The 15816-nt window shown below is 53.9% G+C and overlaps 1 protein-coding gene across 3 annotated transcripts in view; it reads right to left on the reverse strand.

Annotated features, from left to right (window-relative positions):
* Positions 1-3878: 3878 nt before the first annotated feature.
* RAB11FIP3 (RAB11 family interacting protein 3) overlaps positions 3879-15816 on the reverse strand; it is an 80800-nt gene continuing 68862 nt past the window's right edge. For all 3 annotated transcript variants that reach the window (XM_058816109.1, XM_058816108.1, XM_058816110.1), the window contains 8 exons: positions 13990-14083; positions 12513-12616; positions 10285-10425; positions 9395-9476; positions 6710-6847; positions 5656-5811; positions 5154-5294; positions 3879-4488 (listed from right to left, as the gene is read on the reverse strand). In XM_058816109.1, coding sequence (XP_058672092.1) covers positions 4375-4488; positions 5154-5294; positions 5656-5811; positions 6710-6847; positions 9395-9476; positions 10285-10425; positions 12513-12616; positions 13990-14083 — 970 coding nt within the window. In that variant the 3' untranslated portion in view covers positions 3879-4374. The remainder of the gene's footprint in view (positions 4489-5153; positions 5295-5655; positions 5812-6709; positions 6848-9394; positions 9477-10284; positions 10426-12512; positions 12617-13989; positions 14084-15816) is intronic.

The raw sequence follows: 15816 nt of genomic DNA on the forward strand, positions 1-15816 counted from the left end.
AGCAGCTCTGATTATTTTTTATGAGTTTTTGAGTTGTTTTAGTGTTGCCTGTGCCCCTCTGATGTCATTCAGAGGGGGTTTGGGGTAGTTGCAAACTGAGTTTAGAGATATTATTAAAAATTTTAACCCTTTTGAAAGGTCCATGAGGAAGGTCCAGAGGAGTTTCAAGGGCCTTTTGGAGGCTGTTGGGGCACTCGAGGAGTTTCACAGCTGCACAGAGGAGGCTTGGAGAGCTTCAGAGCTGCCAGGAGACCTTTTCTATGATCCATTTTGATGGATTTGAAACTCCTCCTATGTCGAGGAGTTTTAGAAGAGTTTGGAGAGCTTCAAGTGCTACTTCGAGGCAGTTTTGGCATCTTGGTGCCTTGCAGGGCTGGTTGGAGGGGCATGAGAGCTGTTTGAGCAGCTCAAGTGGTTCAGTAATGGCCACAGCTCCATCCTTCCAGAGCCTGAGCTGCTCAAAAAGGAGATTTACAGCCCCTTGAAGCCACCCAGCAGCACAGAAACACCCCCAGAGCTGTTTACCTACCCCATTTCTAGAGCAGCTTCGGGACTGAGAGGTTGAGATTTCAAAGGAATTTTCAAAAGGAAGTTTCAGAGGTGTTTAGGGAAATCTTTGGTGCACTCTAGAGCTGCTTGGAGGGTGCAGAGCAGTTGGGAATGCAACAGAGGTGATTTACAGATGCTCAGGGATGCTTTGGACGCGCTCAGAGATGTTTCAGGGCAGCTCAGAGGTGGTTTAGGGCAGCTCCAGGATGTTTCAGAGGTGCTCAGGAATGCTTAGGGCAGCTCAGGGACACTTTGGAGCATGGCAGGGATTTTTGGAGGAGCTCTGGGATGGTTTTGAGCAGCTCAGGGATGTTTTATGCAGCTCAGGGATGGTTTTGGGCAGCTCAGGGATATTTTGGAGGAGCTCTGGGATGTTTTTGGGCAGCTCAGGGATGTTTTAAGGCAGTTCAGGGACACTTTGGAGCATGGCAGGGATGTTTTGGAGGAGCTCTGGGATGGTTTTTAGCAGCTCAGGGATGCTTAGGACAGCTCAGGGATGGTTCAGGGACACTTTGGAGCATGGCAGGGATGTTTTGGAGGAGCTCTGGGATGGTTTTGAGCAGCTCAGGGACATTTTGGAGGAGCTCTGGGATGGTTTTGAGCAGCTCAGGGATGTTTTATGCAGCTCAGGGATGGTTTTGGGCAGCTCAGGGACATTTTGGAGGAGCTCTGAGATGGTTTTGAGCAGCTCAGGGATGTTTTATGCAGCTCAGGGACATTTTAGAGCATGTTAGGGATATTTTGGATCATGTCAGGGATGTTTTGGGACAGCTCTGGGATGTTTTGGCGCAGCTCTAGGGGTGTTTTGGAGGAGCTCTGGGACGTTTTTGAGCAGCTCTGGGACGTTTTATGCAGCTCAGGGATATTTTAGAGCATATCAGGGATATTTTGGAGGAGCTCTGGGGGTGTTTTGGAGCCTCGGTGCTGCCCTGAGCAGTCTGAAGCGATCTGGGGGGTTTCAGAGCTCCCAGGGTGTGTCAGAGCCTTTCCCAGCTCTTTGCTGCTGCCCCGAGCAGTTCAGAGCAACAGTCTGGAGCCATCCGGAGGCACGGCGGGAGCTGGGAGGGGATTCTGCACGTTCAGGCCCTTTGGGGCGGCTTAAAGGGGTGGGGAGGGGTGGAGGAGGCTTAGAGGGGTGGGGAGCAGCTTAGCAGGGAGCTGAGGGCGTTTAAGGGATTTTGGAGCCGTCCAGAACAGCCGAGGGCTCCGAGGGGGCTCTCCCGGGGTGGAGGGAAGGGAAAGCTCCGAGTTCTGCTGGAGGGGAGGGACCCAGAGCCCCGTCCCAGCCTGCCCCGGCCCTGGGCAGCAGCACCAGCTCCCAGGGTCCCACCTGGATCCTCCGGGAGGGTGAACAGGGAATTCCCCCATTGCCACCCACACAGCTTGGCCGGCTGGGGAGATTCTGGCTCCCTCCGACCTTGATCCCTCTGGAATCAGCGGGGTCCTGCCATCCTCATCCTCATCCTCATCCTCATCCTCCCAAAATCAGGGCATTCCAGCCAAGTCCAGTCTCCCTTAATCCTCATTCTCATCCTCCATCCTCATCCTCCTCCTCCTCATGCTCCCAAAATCAGGGCATTCCAGCCAGCTCCAGCCTCCTTCATCCTCATCCTCATCTTCATCCTCATCCTCATTCTCATTCTTTCTCGTTCATCCTCCTCCTCCTCCTCCCAAAACCAGGGCACTCCTCGGTGCAGGAGCATTTCCACTCAGTCCAGCCCCACTGGAGATCCAGCACTTGGATATTTGGGATGCTCCAAAGCAGCACTGGGATCCTCAGGATGCTCTGTGGAAGAACAGGCTCTGGGCAGGAATAGTAACAGCTTTTAATCCGACAAGAATTGATACATCAGTTAAGACAATACCATTTTTGCCTCTTTTTTGGGGGGACTTCCTTCACATAGCGGTCGGGAAAGAGGAACATTTTCAGGATGTACAGTTTTTGTCTTGTTTTTGTTTTTGTTTTTCTCTCTCCATAGGGACTTTAAAGCATGGTGAATGTGCAAGTCAGTGCTTTTTGTTTGCTTAAAACTTTTTTTCCCCCCCGGTGCTTATTTACAGTTACAGTACCTCTGTGAGAGCGACAGGAAAAAACAAACGATTGTTTGAGACCTGGGGATCCAGGATCCCAAGTCGAGAAAGGCAGATCTCCAATATTTATATATTTATACATATATATATATATATATATATGCTTTTGTGTATACACAGATACATTTCTCTCTTCTTTTAAAGTATTAAAAAAATGGATCAACCTTCATTCTATAAAAATACCTACTCTACAAGATAGAAAAATTTTCCCTCTCCAAGTATACACTGATTTACACCCAAAGCTTCTCTGGAAATGTACATTACGTGGCTTCTTCCCGCGGCCTCGGGGCAGGGAGGGGAGCAGGGAGGGAGGGCCGGGGTGGTGCAGGGGCTGCCCCGGGGTTTGGGGCTCACCCTGACCCCGCTGCCCCGCAGGGATCAGCCCCAGAGTGGCTCGGCCGCTGTCCCCTGCATGAGTGGTGACAGTGTCCCCCTGCACCGGGTCACCCCCAGGGCTGGAGGGGTTTGCGGGGAGCAGGCACCCCCGGGACTGCTGTGGCTTCTGCTTCCAGGCCGTCCTGGCATTCCCAAACCTGAGGAGCAGGAGGAAGAGGAGCGGCGGGCTGAAGCCGGTGCCGGGGATGGCGCTGGCTGGGAGGGGACAGCGGCCACTGCCGGGTCACGCTGTGCCACGGCCGCTGGTGCCAGCGCGCCCAGAGCTGTCTGATGTAAACATGGCTTTTGTTTCCAGGGAGCTGCTGGTGTTCTCCAGCTCCCCTCCCCGTCGGCACAGAGATTCCAGCCCCGGCCGGTGCCAGGGATGAGGAACGAGGGGGCTCCTCCAGCCCAGGAACGGGGGAAGGAGCCGGAGCAGGCTCTCCCTCCAGGGCTGCAGCTATCACCAGCAGAGCCCTGCTCCGGCTGGCAATGGCACAGGCCACTGTCCCCAGGCTTCGGGAGGCGAGCTGGCCACCTCGGGGCTCCACTGCAGCTCCAAAGCGCTGCGTGTCCCAGCCTGGACGAGGAGAGGCGGCCGGAGGCGCTGCAGCCTTGCCCCGGTGCCGCACACAGCCTGTCCCCAGCTGGGGACGAGGGACAGCTCCTCCCGGAGCCACCTCAGCGGCAGAGCCCGGCAGCAGGAGGAGGAGGAGGAGGAGGAGGAGGAGGGAGCAGAGCCGGGATGCCGAGACGTGCCGACAGTACCGAGCCACGGACAGCAAAAATAAATAAGGAGGCAGGTGACCGAGTGTGCTCACGCCCTGTCCCCGAGAGCCCCGGGCTGTCACCGCGGGCTCTGCACGCAGCCCGAGCACGGGGCAAGGACGGGCTGAGCCAGCTGGATGAGGCCATTTGCATTAAGTTAATTAAAAAATAAACCAAAACCCCAAACCAAAAGCAAACCCCAACCCTGTGCGAGTCCGGGAGGCGCTGCCCTGGCTCTGCCCGGTGGGTGTGTCAGGGACACTTTGGCACAGCGGGGCAAAGTCAGCGCGGGCGCTTCCATCGCCATGTCCCTCGGAGGGGCGGTGCCTGTCGGGACAGTCCCCAGCGCCACAGGCACGTCCTGCAGTGTCCCTTTCCTGAGCTCCTTCTCCAGGTTCCCTTTCACCCCTCCACAGCCAGGAGGGCTTCGAAATAACGCAGTCAGACAACAAAGCCTGCCTGCTGCTTTCCTTTTCCCTGGTCCGTGGCTCAGTCACTCCCCGACCTGAGGCTTCCTTGTGCCTTCATCAAGTGCAAAGACGTTTGGAGTCCCTCTTCATCCTCTCAGAGCACCAAATCCTCCCGGCTGCACTACTTGACCTCCAGGATGGAGGGGTTGGTCTCCATGATGGCCACGATGATCCTGTCGATGTAATCCTGCAGGCGGAAGTTGATCTCCTCCTGCTTCTGGATTGCTTCCATGAGCTGCAGCACAGGGAGAGGAGGGAGAGGAGGGAGAGGAGGGAGAGCTCACTGCCGGGCACTGCCCAGAGCTCTGTGCATCCCTGGCTGGGACATTCCTGACCTTGATTAAATGGCCAGGGGAAAACTGGTTCTGCTCACTCCTGTGAGCTCTCAGCCTGATGGAGAGAGCTGCCCTGCAGAGAGCAGGGAGCATCACATCTCCATTGGATCCCCAAAATATCCAGGTGTGTTTCCCCACTTCCTGAGGTGTTAAAGATCTAATTCCAGTGTTTGTGCAGGCACAGCCACCCCTGGTTGGTGCTCAGGGAGAAAATGTGCTGGAGGAGCTGGTATCTCCATGAGGAATGCCCTGGCTCCCAGGGGTTTACAGCCAGCTCCAGACTGATGGACACAGCCCGTGGTGGCTGTCCCAGGGCAGGCAAAGCAGAGCTGCCAGAATCAGCAATGGGCAGGGAGCAGCTCCCCTGTTCCCAGCAGGGAGGGCTGGCAGGCAGGGTCAGTCCTGAGAGCTCTGCAGATAATTGTGTGGGGATTTCTCTGCTCTTGCCAGCTTTCAGGGGGATTTTGCGCATGGGCTGGGCCAAACAGGGCACATCCCCTCCTCCCAGGCCATGCCAGGTGCAGGCACCCAGGAAGGAGCAGTGTGAGCTCCTCATGGCACATACCTCATCTCTGGAGACAGAGCTGATCTCGGCTGCCAGGGACTCAGAGAAGGAGGCTGAGAACAGGTTCTTGGCTCCCTGGATGCTCAGGTTGATGATCTGCCCATTGAGCTCATCGTTCTGCTCCTTCAGGTTCCTGTTATCCTGTTCACACACACAAACCACACACTGCTGGAGCAGCTGGTGCTCAGAGCTGATCCAGACCAGCAAAGGCAGACAGGGGCTTTCACCCTAAAACAGCTCACACAGGGCTGGGAACAGCACATGGGCTGCTGCCTCCACCTCAGCAGAGCCTGGAGAACCTCTGGAAGCATGGGAACACTGGGAAGATCCAGAGGGCACAGCAGAGAGAGAAGGGCTCTTGCTGTCCCTGTGAAAGCACCAACCTCCCTCTCCCAGGACTGGGCTCCTGGATCCCCTCCACCCCTGGGAGAGAGCCCCCGGGCCCTGCAGGTCCTCCCTTGGCATCAGGGAACCGTGTCCCTGCCAGCCCAGCCCTCCTTACCTGCTTGAGCTGCTTGATCTCCTGCTCCAGCTCAGTCTCCCGTGTCCTGCTGTTGTACTCCTGCAGCCCCATGCTGCTGCTGCGGCCCCGGCGCTGCTCTGCCTCCAGCTTGAAGAGCTGCAGGTGCTCCAGCTGCTTCCTGAGGTCCTCAATGAGCTGCAGGGCAAGGCAAGGGGACAGCTGAGTGTCACAGGCCTGCCAGATCCAGCAGCAGCCTCTGGGTGTGGCTGCTGTGGGAGCAGCTCATGGATTGCTGCAGCAGGATTGCTGGCCACAGCAGGGGCTGCCCCTGGATCCCTGGCAGTGCCCCAGGTCAGGCTGGATGGAGTTTGGGGCAATCTGGGACAGTGGGAGCTGTCCCTGCCCATAGCAGGGGGTGGAACAAGATGAGCTTTGAGATCCTTCTCAACCCAAACCATTCCATGATTGAATTCCTTTCTGGGGGGAACTTGGTTTCCCCTTGCTCCCTCACACCCCCAGCAAGCGGGAGATGGAGAGGAGAGCTACTGAAACACATGAACACAGCCCTGCAAGGACCTTGTTGGAGAGCCAAAGGTGCTGGGTTTGGGTCTGCATCAGCAAAGACCCCCCAGCAATGTGGGTCCCCCCCAGCCACCTCCCTCTGCTGCAGGGCTGGGTCCGCTCAGTGACACCACGGTGACAACTCATTCCACTTTGGGCCAGAGCTCCTTTCCTGCCACCACAGCCAGCCCTGCCTGGGCCCCCAGTTCAGAATCAGCAGGCACAGGTGATGGAGCACTGGGAGGGTGTGATCCAGCCCCAAGCACTCAGCTCTAACCCCTCTGCTCCTGCCTGCTGGCTCCAGGTGCCTCTGCAGGAGGGGAAGGGGCCAGGGTGGCACAGCCCCTGCAGGGACAAGGCTGGGTGAATTCCAGAGCAGCACAAGGCACTGAGGTGCTGCAGCTCAGCTCCTGAAGCCCTCCCCACTGCCCAGGCAGCACTCCCTGCTCCAGGCACCCATTCTGGAGAGGCTGCCAAGGCCACATTCCCACACTTTGGGGACAGGGCTGTGGCAGGCCCAGACCCCACTCACCTCCTGCGTCGACTCCTTCTCCTTCTGGAACTGGTGCCTCTCCTGACTCAGCTTGTCCCCCATCTTCCTCTTTTTCTCCTGCTCCTCTGTGAGCTGCACAGTGAGGTCCTCAATCTCATCCAGCAGCTTCTGCTTCTCCTGCAAGGACACGAGCAGCCCAGTGAGAGGCCCTGGGGCCCAGCTGGGTGCTGGCTCTGCAGGGAATGCTCCTCTCCTGAGGCACCAGGAGGCTCTGCCTGCTGGGATTCATCTGCTCAGAGCTTGGCAGCACTGAGGGAGCACTCAGGGATGGCTCCAGAGTGAATCCACATGAATATCCACCATTGTGCTGCTTTCTGGGAAGCACCATGCTGGTGTGGGATGGGCTGGAGCCAGCACGGGGCTCCAGGCCAAGGAGAGACATTAAATCATAAAGCTCCTTATGTCTGGATTTCAGAAAACTCCTGCATCTGAGATCTTTACCTCCCTCTTGGTTTCAGACATGAAAGGTTTGAATTGAGGGCTGATCCAAGAAGGAATAGAGCAGTTCAAGCTGGGATGTAAAACACACAGGCCAGCTCTGTTCCCTTCTGCTTCCCAAAGCCTTGGCTGAATGTTTGGGATGCAGGTGAAGATGCCAACAGCCCCTAGAGCAGCTCCTTCTGCTGTCACCAGCTTTTCCTGCTTCTCACTCCACCCCACCATCATGGATTCTGGGGGTGCACAAGGAGCTGGGAGGGGACACAGCTGGGACAGCTGATCCCAAAACTCAAAATGGATATTTAATACTAAATGACAACATGTTCATCAATACAAACTGGGGGAAGAATGAGAAAAGGAGGTGTTTGCAGTGATGGCATTTGTCTTCCCAAGTCACTGTTGGGCTCCCTGACTGATGATGGAGCTCTGCTTTCCAGGAGATGCCTGAACACCTGTCTGCCTTGGGAAACACTGATTAACTCCTTATTTTGCTTTGCTTTTACTTTACTTAATAAACTGTCTTCTCCCTCAACCCACAAGTTTTACCATTGTTGCCCTGTCCCATGGGAAAGGTTTTGGCTTTCAGAACTCCACAAATGCCACAGGAGCCCTGCAGTGCTGGTGATGGATGGCCCCTGGCACACAGGGCATGGGGGAGCTCCAGATGCTGGCTCTGTGCTGGAACCCTGGCTGTGGGAATTTCAGACTTTCTGTGCTGCCAGGCACTGACCCCCAGGAGAACACTGCACTGACCTGAGGCTGTGGAGAAGCTTCCAGAATGGAATGGCAGAACTGGGATTGTGGGTGTAGAGTTTGAACAGAACTGTGTAATAACCCAGGGTGGAAAACTCACAGTTTAAGGGTTTAGAATACAGTAATACAAATAAAGCAAGATGGAGGTTTTAGGGCAGAGGCTGCTCCTTCTTCTTCAATTTCTTCTGCATGGGTTTGGGTGGTTTTGTGTAATTGGATAGGAAGTCCACATTGCAGATCAGGGGTGGTTGGTTATTGGGTTAAAAGTAAAAATAATTTAGGTGTCATTTCTTAATTGGACAGTTTATCCTTAAAAGGCCTTGGAGAAAGAGAGAGAGAGAGAGAGATGGGGCTCCATTTTCAGTTTGTTAAAGTGAAGTGCTGCAGAACTCACAGTTTGTGAGACTGTAACAGAGATAAGAACTAATAAAGATCTGAGCCCCAACAAGAAATACCTTCTTGTGATTTAATCCTGGCCCGGGCAGAAAAGAAGCAAAGACTCCACAGCTCAGGGGTGTCCTGCTCCATGGAGCAGCACCAAGCAGGAAAGGCAACAGTGACAACAAAATCCTGATTTTTGGGCACTGGTCAGGAGAGCAGCTCATCAGCCAGGCTTGTCCTTGGCAGGGAGGGCAGTGAGTGCAGCTCCTGCTCCTCCTTCACCTATTCACTGTGGAGGAAAGGAGAATGGCTCTGCATGATCAAAACCAACTCCCCATGGCTGGGAATTCACCCTCAGAGCCACTGGGGCTTTCCTGCCCCCAGACTCAGCTGTGCTCACAAGGCCCTGGCAGATGAAGATCACATCAGGAGGATGGAGCTGCAGACCTCTCCCATGGGATTAAACATGGATAAAAGGTCCTTCAGCTAGGAGAGAAGGTTTGATCTCAGTTCAGTTTTAACTTTAATTCTGCCCCAAGCTTGGCAGAGACAAAATGCAGCCCCTGCTCCAGGTGTCCCACCTGTAACCCACCCCATCCCTGAAGGTGAGGCTCCTGCCCATCCCAAGGAGCCTGGGGAAGCCCCAGCCCTGCAGGGCCTTGGATCCTGGGCAGGGTGACATGAGAGGGGCTGGGAGGTGACACAGATCTTTGGAAACTCAACTGACAAATCCCAGGACATAGAGATGGAGCATCCCTGCTCCTCCTCCTCCCCTGCACTGGACTGACCACAGGGACGGGGACAGGGATGGGGACAAGCTTCCACAAGAGGGCACGAGTCCCCTCCTGAGCAGGCACTGCCACAGGGATTTATCAGGGGTTTATTCCCAGCTTCCAGGCTGAACAGTGGGAGACTGCAAGGATAACTGTGTGGGACAGTGCTGTCCAAAGTGGAGTCTGCAGAGACTGGAAAATGGAAGGAAATGTTTTGTTACATTAAATGGATCTTGTGTTCATGAAAATTCATACCAAAGCCAGAATTTCACCCCAAAAACAGCATTTCATCCCCAAACCAGGCACCCTCTGGCCTTACCTCCTCAAGCCTCTCGATGTTGGCTCTCAGGCAGGGGACACAGGACCTCAGCTCGCTGTTCTCATCATCCAGCTGCTGCAGCCTGCAGAGGGAACGGGTGTGACACTCATCCCAGCATCCCACACAGGGAGAAAACCTCCCCAGGAATATGAAACCCAAGGGAAGCCATCAGGGATTCACGTGTTCAAGGCAAACCCTGAGATATTTCTGCTGCCAGGGGAAAGAGAGGGGCATCTACACAACCCTGACATCCATCAGCTCCAGTGCTACTCTTTGTTCCAAGGGTTTTTCTGTTCCTGGACAAGCCTCAGCAGCAGAGACAACAGAGCAGGGGGTCAGAGAGGGCTTTGGGTTTGCATTCCCAGGTAGAACCCCACTGTCCTCACCTCCCATGGACTGCAAGGGATGAACAACAGCAAAACACTTTGGGGAAGATGGAAAAGCCCTGTCAAATACCTGACACCTCTCCCACCCCACTTCTGCCTTTGGAATCCACCAGGCAGCATAGAGCACCCTGGCTGGGACACTCTGCCTCTTTCCCAGCTCTTTGCCTGTTTCCATCAAGGTGAAAAACATCTGGGCATCAAAAATACCCCAAGGGGTCATTTATGGGAAGCAGCATTAACAAATCCCCTCTTCATCCCCTCACTGCAGGACAGGCATGTGGATAAAGGGTGGAAGCTCAACTTAAAATGCATCAGAGCAGCTCAAATAAAGAACCCAAGATTAGGTCTGTGGGCCAAAGGTGGAAATAACCAAAACTCAGGGTTTGTGGTGATTTTAGTCACCTTGAACCCATTAAACTCCCTGCCTGCCTCCCTGTGTGCCCCCAAGGCTGCCTGGGCACAGATTCTGGGCTGGCTCCAGGAGAGCTGCCCCCCCAGCCCCACCTGGCCTGCAGGTTCTCGATCTCAATGCTCTTCTCCCTCTCCATTTTGCTGAGCAGCTCCCTCTGCTTCTTGATCTCCTCCAGCAGGGTCTGGTCAGCCCTCAGCTCCTGCTCCTTCAGCTGCTCCTCGAGTGCATTTGCTCTGCAGAGAGGACAAAGAGGGGATTAAACTGCCCTGAGGAGCAGCTGCCATCCCAAGGCAGGGACCAGACTCCCCTCCCAGCCCCTCTCCCACCCCTCAGGTGAGCTGGGAGAAGCAGATGGTAAAACAGAACAAGCTTCCAGGGAAAACACAGCAATGACCATCTCAAACAGCTTCACTGCATCCCAGCACATGCAGCAGGAGAAGCAGCACCTCTTCCATCACAGGTTTCCCAAGTCAGGTTCCTTAAGGAACACAAGTATGCTATTAAAATTCCAGCCTGGGAAAGAAGTCTATTTTTAATTATTTTTAAATGTCTTCTATGCATTAGAATTATTTCCAAGTGCAGCCACACACATAGACATCTCTTCATGGGAATCTCAGAGTCACTGAGGTTGCAAAAGACCTTTAAGAGCTTCTAAGCCAAACACAAATCCCAGGGTTTGTGGTTCCACCTGCAGCAGTCATGGCAGAGAAATCCTCCTTCAGCTGTTTCCAGCAGGAAGTGGTGTCATTGCACAGAGAAAAGGCAACAGCCTCAATCCTTCTTCTTTTCACTCTCTTGTGATGACAACAAAAACCAGGGGATCTGCAGGTCACCCTTCCCTGTGTGTCAGCAGAACTGCAGATCACAGAATCCCAGAATAGTTTGGGCTAGGAGGGACCTTAAAGCCCACCCAGTGCCACCCCTGCCATGGCAGGGACACCTCCCACTGTCCCAGGCTGCTCCCAGCCCTGCCCAGCCTGGCCTTGGGCACTGCCAGGGATCCAGGGGCAGCCACAGCTGCTCTGGGCACCCTGTGCCAGGGCCTGCCCACCCTCACAGGGAACAATTCCTCATTCCCAATATCCCATCCATCCCTGCCCTCTGGCAGTGGGAGCCATTCCCTGTGTCCTGTCCCTCCATCCCTTGTCCCCAGTCCCTCTGCAGCTCTCCTGGAGCCCCTTCAGGCCCTGGCAGGGGCTCTGAGGTGTCCCTGGAGCTTCTCCTCTCCAGGTGAGCACCCCCAGCTCTGCCAGCCTGGCTCCAAGCCCTGTCCAACCTGGCCATGAGAACTTGCAGGGATGGGGCTGGAGCTGGAATTTCTGCAGTGGCTTTTCCCAGGAGAAGGCTTTTCCCAGCTGATCCCACTCTCCCCAGCACACAGCTCACCCAGCTGACACTTCCAGGCCAAGCTGCTGAAGTGAAAACATTTCCCTCACTCTCAAGTTTATCAGGGCTTAGGGAAACCTTTGTTTGAGTGGCTCAGTTCCCTGACAGGACTGTTACTTAACAGAATTACAGCCCTATAGATAAACTCTGCTGGCTTTATCTGCCCAGGGTACAGCTATGCTGGGAGAGAGGAGCCTGGCAGATTAGCACACACAGGGATTACATCATGTGGGATCCAAAGGGCTGCACCCTGGCCTGGATCCAGCAGGAGGCAAGCTCCAGGGACCATTTGGGGCAGGAAAATATATTAAACATAAATATGATATGATATAAATATAGCCATGATCTAAATATAACCATGATATAACTATATAACTATAACTATAAATAACTATAAATGTTTTTTAAAAAAATCAAGACCCAGAGTTCCAGAGACTTTTTGGGAGGGACACATGGAGCAGGGAAGCAATTAAAAAAAAAACCAAATCAAAAGACAAACGACAATAACAACAAAACCTCATCCTGAGTAGGAAGGGAACCACAAGGATCATGGATTTCAACTCCCAGCCCTGCACAGACACCCCAACAATCCCACCCTGAGAGCATTGTCCCAACACTCCTGGAGCTCTGGCAGCCTCAGGGCTGTGCCCATTCCCCTGGGCAGTGCCAGCACCCTCTGGGGGAAGAACCTTTCCTGATCTCTACCCTGACCCTCCCTGATATAGCTCCAGCAATTAAAAGCCACATGGAAAAACCACCAAAAGCCAAGTCCTGGAGCTCCAGAGAACTTAAACCCATAAAATAGAAAATCTCCATGTCGCTGTGCCCTGTTCCCAGCTGGGATGGAGTCAATCTCCCAGGAAAGGGCTGTGGTTTGGATTTGGGAAGGGACTGAAGCAGGAGGAGGGGAAAGGCCCCCAGGTGAGGCTCTCACCTGTGCACCAGCTGCAGGTTCTCCTGCCGGAGGCGGCTGTGCTGCTCCCCGTTGGCAGCCGTGTCCTTCTCCAGCTCCGTCACCCGCTTCTCCAGGAACACCACCTGCAGCAGGGACAGGGATCAGCCTCTGGGGAGCCCCAAACCCAGAGCAGCCCCCACAGCATCCCCAAACAAGCAGGGCTCCCACTGGAACTGAGCAGTCATGCCTTGTGTATCAGCATCCCTTTAAAACATCCTTTTCCATCTGTTTTCCCAGGTTCTGACGGCTCCTGCGAACCAGTTTGGGGTCAAACACTTCACTCTTTCCTTTCTTCAACCCCTTCCTGATAGCATCCTAAAAGCAATCTAGAGGGAAAGATCCTGGTGGATCCCCAGAGCTCCATGTGCAGCACTGAGGCTGGATAACTCCCCACTGCCTGGAACAGGATGGAAACCCTGAATTTACAGATGGAGGGATCAATGGCAGCTGGTGGGGAAGGAACAGAGGTGAGGATTTTCTCCCTGTACCTCTACAGGGTTTATTCCAGATGTATTTGCATTTAATTCATTCACATTCCATATAAAACAATCCTGAGGGAGAGAAGAAATGAGGAGCATGCCTGGAAAAGCCAAACCCTGGCTCTGGGAGAAGGGCAGGAGACATGGGAGAATTAAAGAGGCCATGCAGACACACAAGGCCTTCCCATCAGAAGTTTCTCAAGTCAAATGCCTTAAAGAACTCATCTATTTTATTCAACTTCCCCTTGGAAAAATGTTGTTATTTATTTATTTTTCAAAGGTTTTCCCTGCATTATAATTATTTCTGAGTGCAGCTACACACATACACATTTCTCTTCCACACCAAGCTCCTCAGGACATTCATATTCCATAGCTGAAAGGCCATTTCCAAGGAATTTCAGGACTTCAGTAGACATCTACACAATCTTAGCTTCTTTTCCCTGTTTTTTAACTAGGAATACTCAGACAAAATCTTTCCTGTGCTCCCATCTTATCCTACAACTCTTTTCTTGTAATACCACAGGAAAATCCATCAGCATCAGCACAAAACCAACCCTACCCTGACAGCACGAGCAGAGTGTGACAGCACGAGCAGAGTGTGACAGCACGAGCAGAGTGTGCCAAGGAGAGGAAGTTTCTCTTTCACATTGGGTGGGCTGCCTCAGAAAAGCAGAACATCTTCTTGTGTGAAGGAGAAGTGAAAATGCTGCCTGTGAACAGCCCATTCCTCCTCCCAGCACTCTGGGGGAAGCCACAGCCCCTGGAGAAGATGCAGTGTCACCTCCTGACCCTGCAGAGCGCCTGGAGCGCTGCTCTGCTCCTCCATCCCCTCCATGGCGAGGGCTCATCTGAAGGGAGGAGCTTCACCCTGATCCTGCCTGGGAACACTGCAGGGTACCACAGACTTTACCCTAGAACCCCTTTCCTCTCAACATTTCAGCAAAGCTCAGGGCACCAGCACAGGGAGGAGGCCCCACCTTGTCGGTGATGTCCTCGTCGGTGCACTCCAGGCTCTCCCGGTAGGATTCCTCCATCACCCCCACGGCCAGCGAGCTCGTCTGGTGCAGCTGCCTGAAACAGAGACAAACCACCCCGACCCACAGCAGCAGCGGCATCAGCCCCAGCACCGGCACCATGGCGACACCAGGTGACAGCGGCCGGCCCCGCCGCCACCTCCCGCCCTCCTCAGCCTCTCCAGAGGATCTGCTCTCCGAGTGCTGCCTGTCCCCTCACCACGGAGCTGTCCCGGGAAATCCAGCGCTCCAACGTGGACACGGGGCCGGGACTTCACACCGCGATCATTGATTGCTCTTTGGAATGGGGAGAGATAAGAGCTCCCGCTTCCCACTTTCCTTCTTTAGCCCAGCCCCAAGGCCGTGCATTATCCAGCAAAGGCCAGAGTACTGCCAGGGCTGATAAGACTGGGAAGAAGTGGGGTGCAAGGGGAGGGAGGGGGGCAAACCCCCCTGAGGCTGCTGTGACCCCCCCAGCCCAGTTAATGAGCTAATCATTAACGAGGCCTCGTGACAGCGGTGTCCCAGCTTTGTGACAAACTAAAGGAGATCCTGGCTGCTTGGTGTCCCAGCTTTGTGACAAACTAAAGGACACACTGGAGAGGCTGCTCAGTGTCCCCAGCTTTGTGACAAGGAGGGGGAACCAAGCAACCCCTTCCCAGAGTGCCCTTTAGCTTGTCACAAAGCCAGGGACACCCTGAGAAGGGGCGGCTCGGTGTCCCCGGCTTTGTGACAAGCTAAAGGACACCCTGAGGAGGGGCTGCTTGGTGTTTCCAGTTTTGTGACAAGCTAAAGGACACCCTTAGGAGGGGCTGCTCGGCGTCCCCAGCTTTGTGACAAACCAAAGGACACCCTGGAGAGGGGCTGCTCCCTCAGCATGGCTGTGGATCTGCCCTGGAAAGGGGGTGTGTTCCAGCCCTGGCACCCCAGGCAGGAGAAGAACACTTTGCTCTCCTGCTCTGAGCAGAGGATGGATGACAAAACCCCAGAGGTCTCTTTAAAGTTCTGTTGCTCCCAGGAATTTGTACCATTGGCTCTTGAAATCCTCCCACTCCACAGTGTGTTCATGCCAGGACTCACTAAGCACAACTGGCATTTACCAAGAGACCACAGCCTGATTTTACATCCTCACCCTCAGTTTATATTTAGATTTTAAAGTCTCAGGCACATTTGTCATTTAAATGGTGCCAAGCACAACAGGGCTTAAGCAGCTGAGATTTCTTGGCACGAGCAGAACCCGGATAAGAAAAATGAGGAAAGAGCTCTTACCAAAATAAAATCAATTTTCCAAAAGCAAATGTTTTGGGATTATTCACTAATTACAGTATCTGCAACAAAGGATTTGCTTTGGGCTGAGCTTAAGGATCTGGCTGGGCAAAACCCTGTTATCTCCCTCCTTATCACAAACCAAACCTGACTGCTCTTGAATTAACTAATATTTACACAAGCCCACACATTGCTGCCTCAGAAAAGCAAAGGGCCAGGAGGGCTCAATCCCCCATAAGATAGGGTATCTCTGTTCACAAAAGTTTAACTCAAATCCTCCCAAAATTATCTGTGCTAGGCACGGGACAAAAACGAGTCCTAAAACAGGAAACCTGGGACAGGCTGCTCCCCTCAGCCCTCCTTCCTGCCAGTGTTTTTAACAAAGCTCTAGAAAGTAAGATGAGTGGAAGTAGGAAATGTAATATCAAGGTTCTGCTTCCTTTCCAGGAGGGGAATTGTGCCAGGGGAGATTGCTGAGTGCAGGAAAAATGGAGAAGGGAAAGGTGTGAGAGCACAGTGGGAGGA

Source organism: Ammospiza caudacuta, chromosome 17, assembly GCF_027887145.1.
Source record: "Ammospiza caudacuta isolate bAmmCau1 chromosome 17, bAmmCau1.pri, whole genome shotgun sequence".
Taxonomy (NCBI): domain Eukaryota; kingdom Metazoa; phylum Chordata; class Aves; order Passeriformes; family Passerellidae; genus Ammospiza; species Ammospiza caudacuta.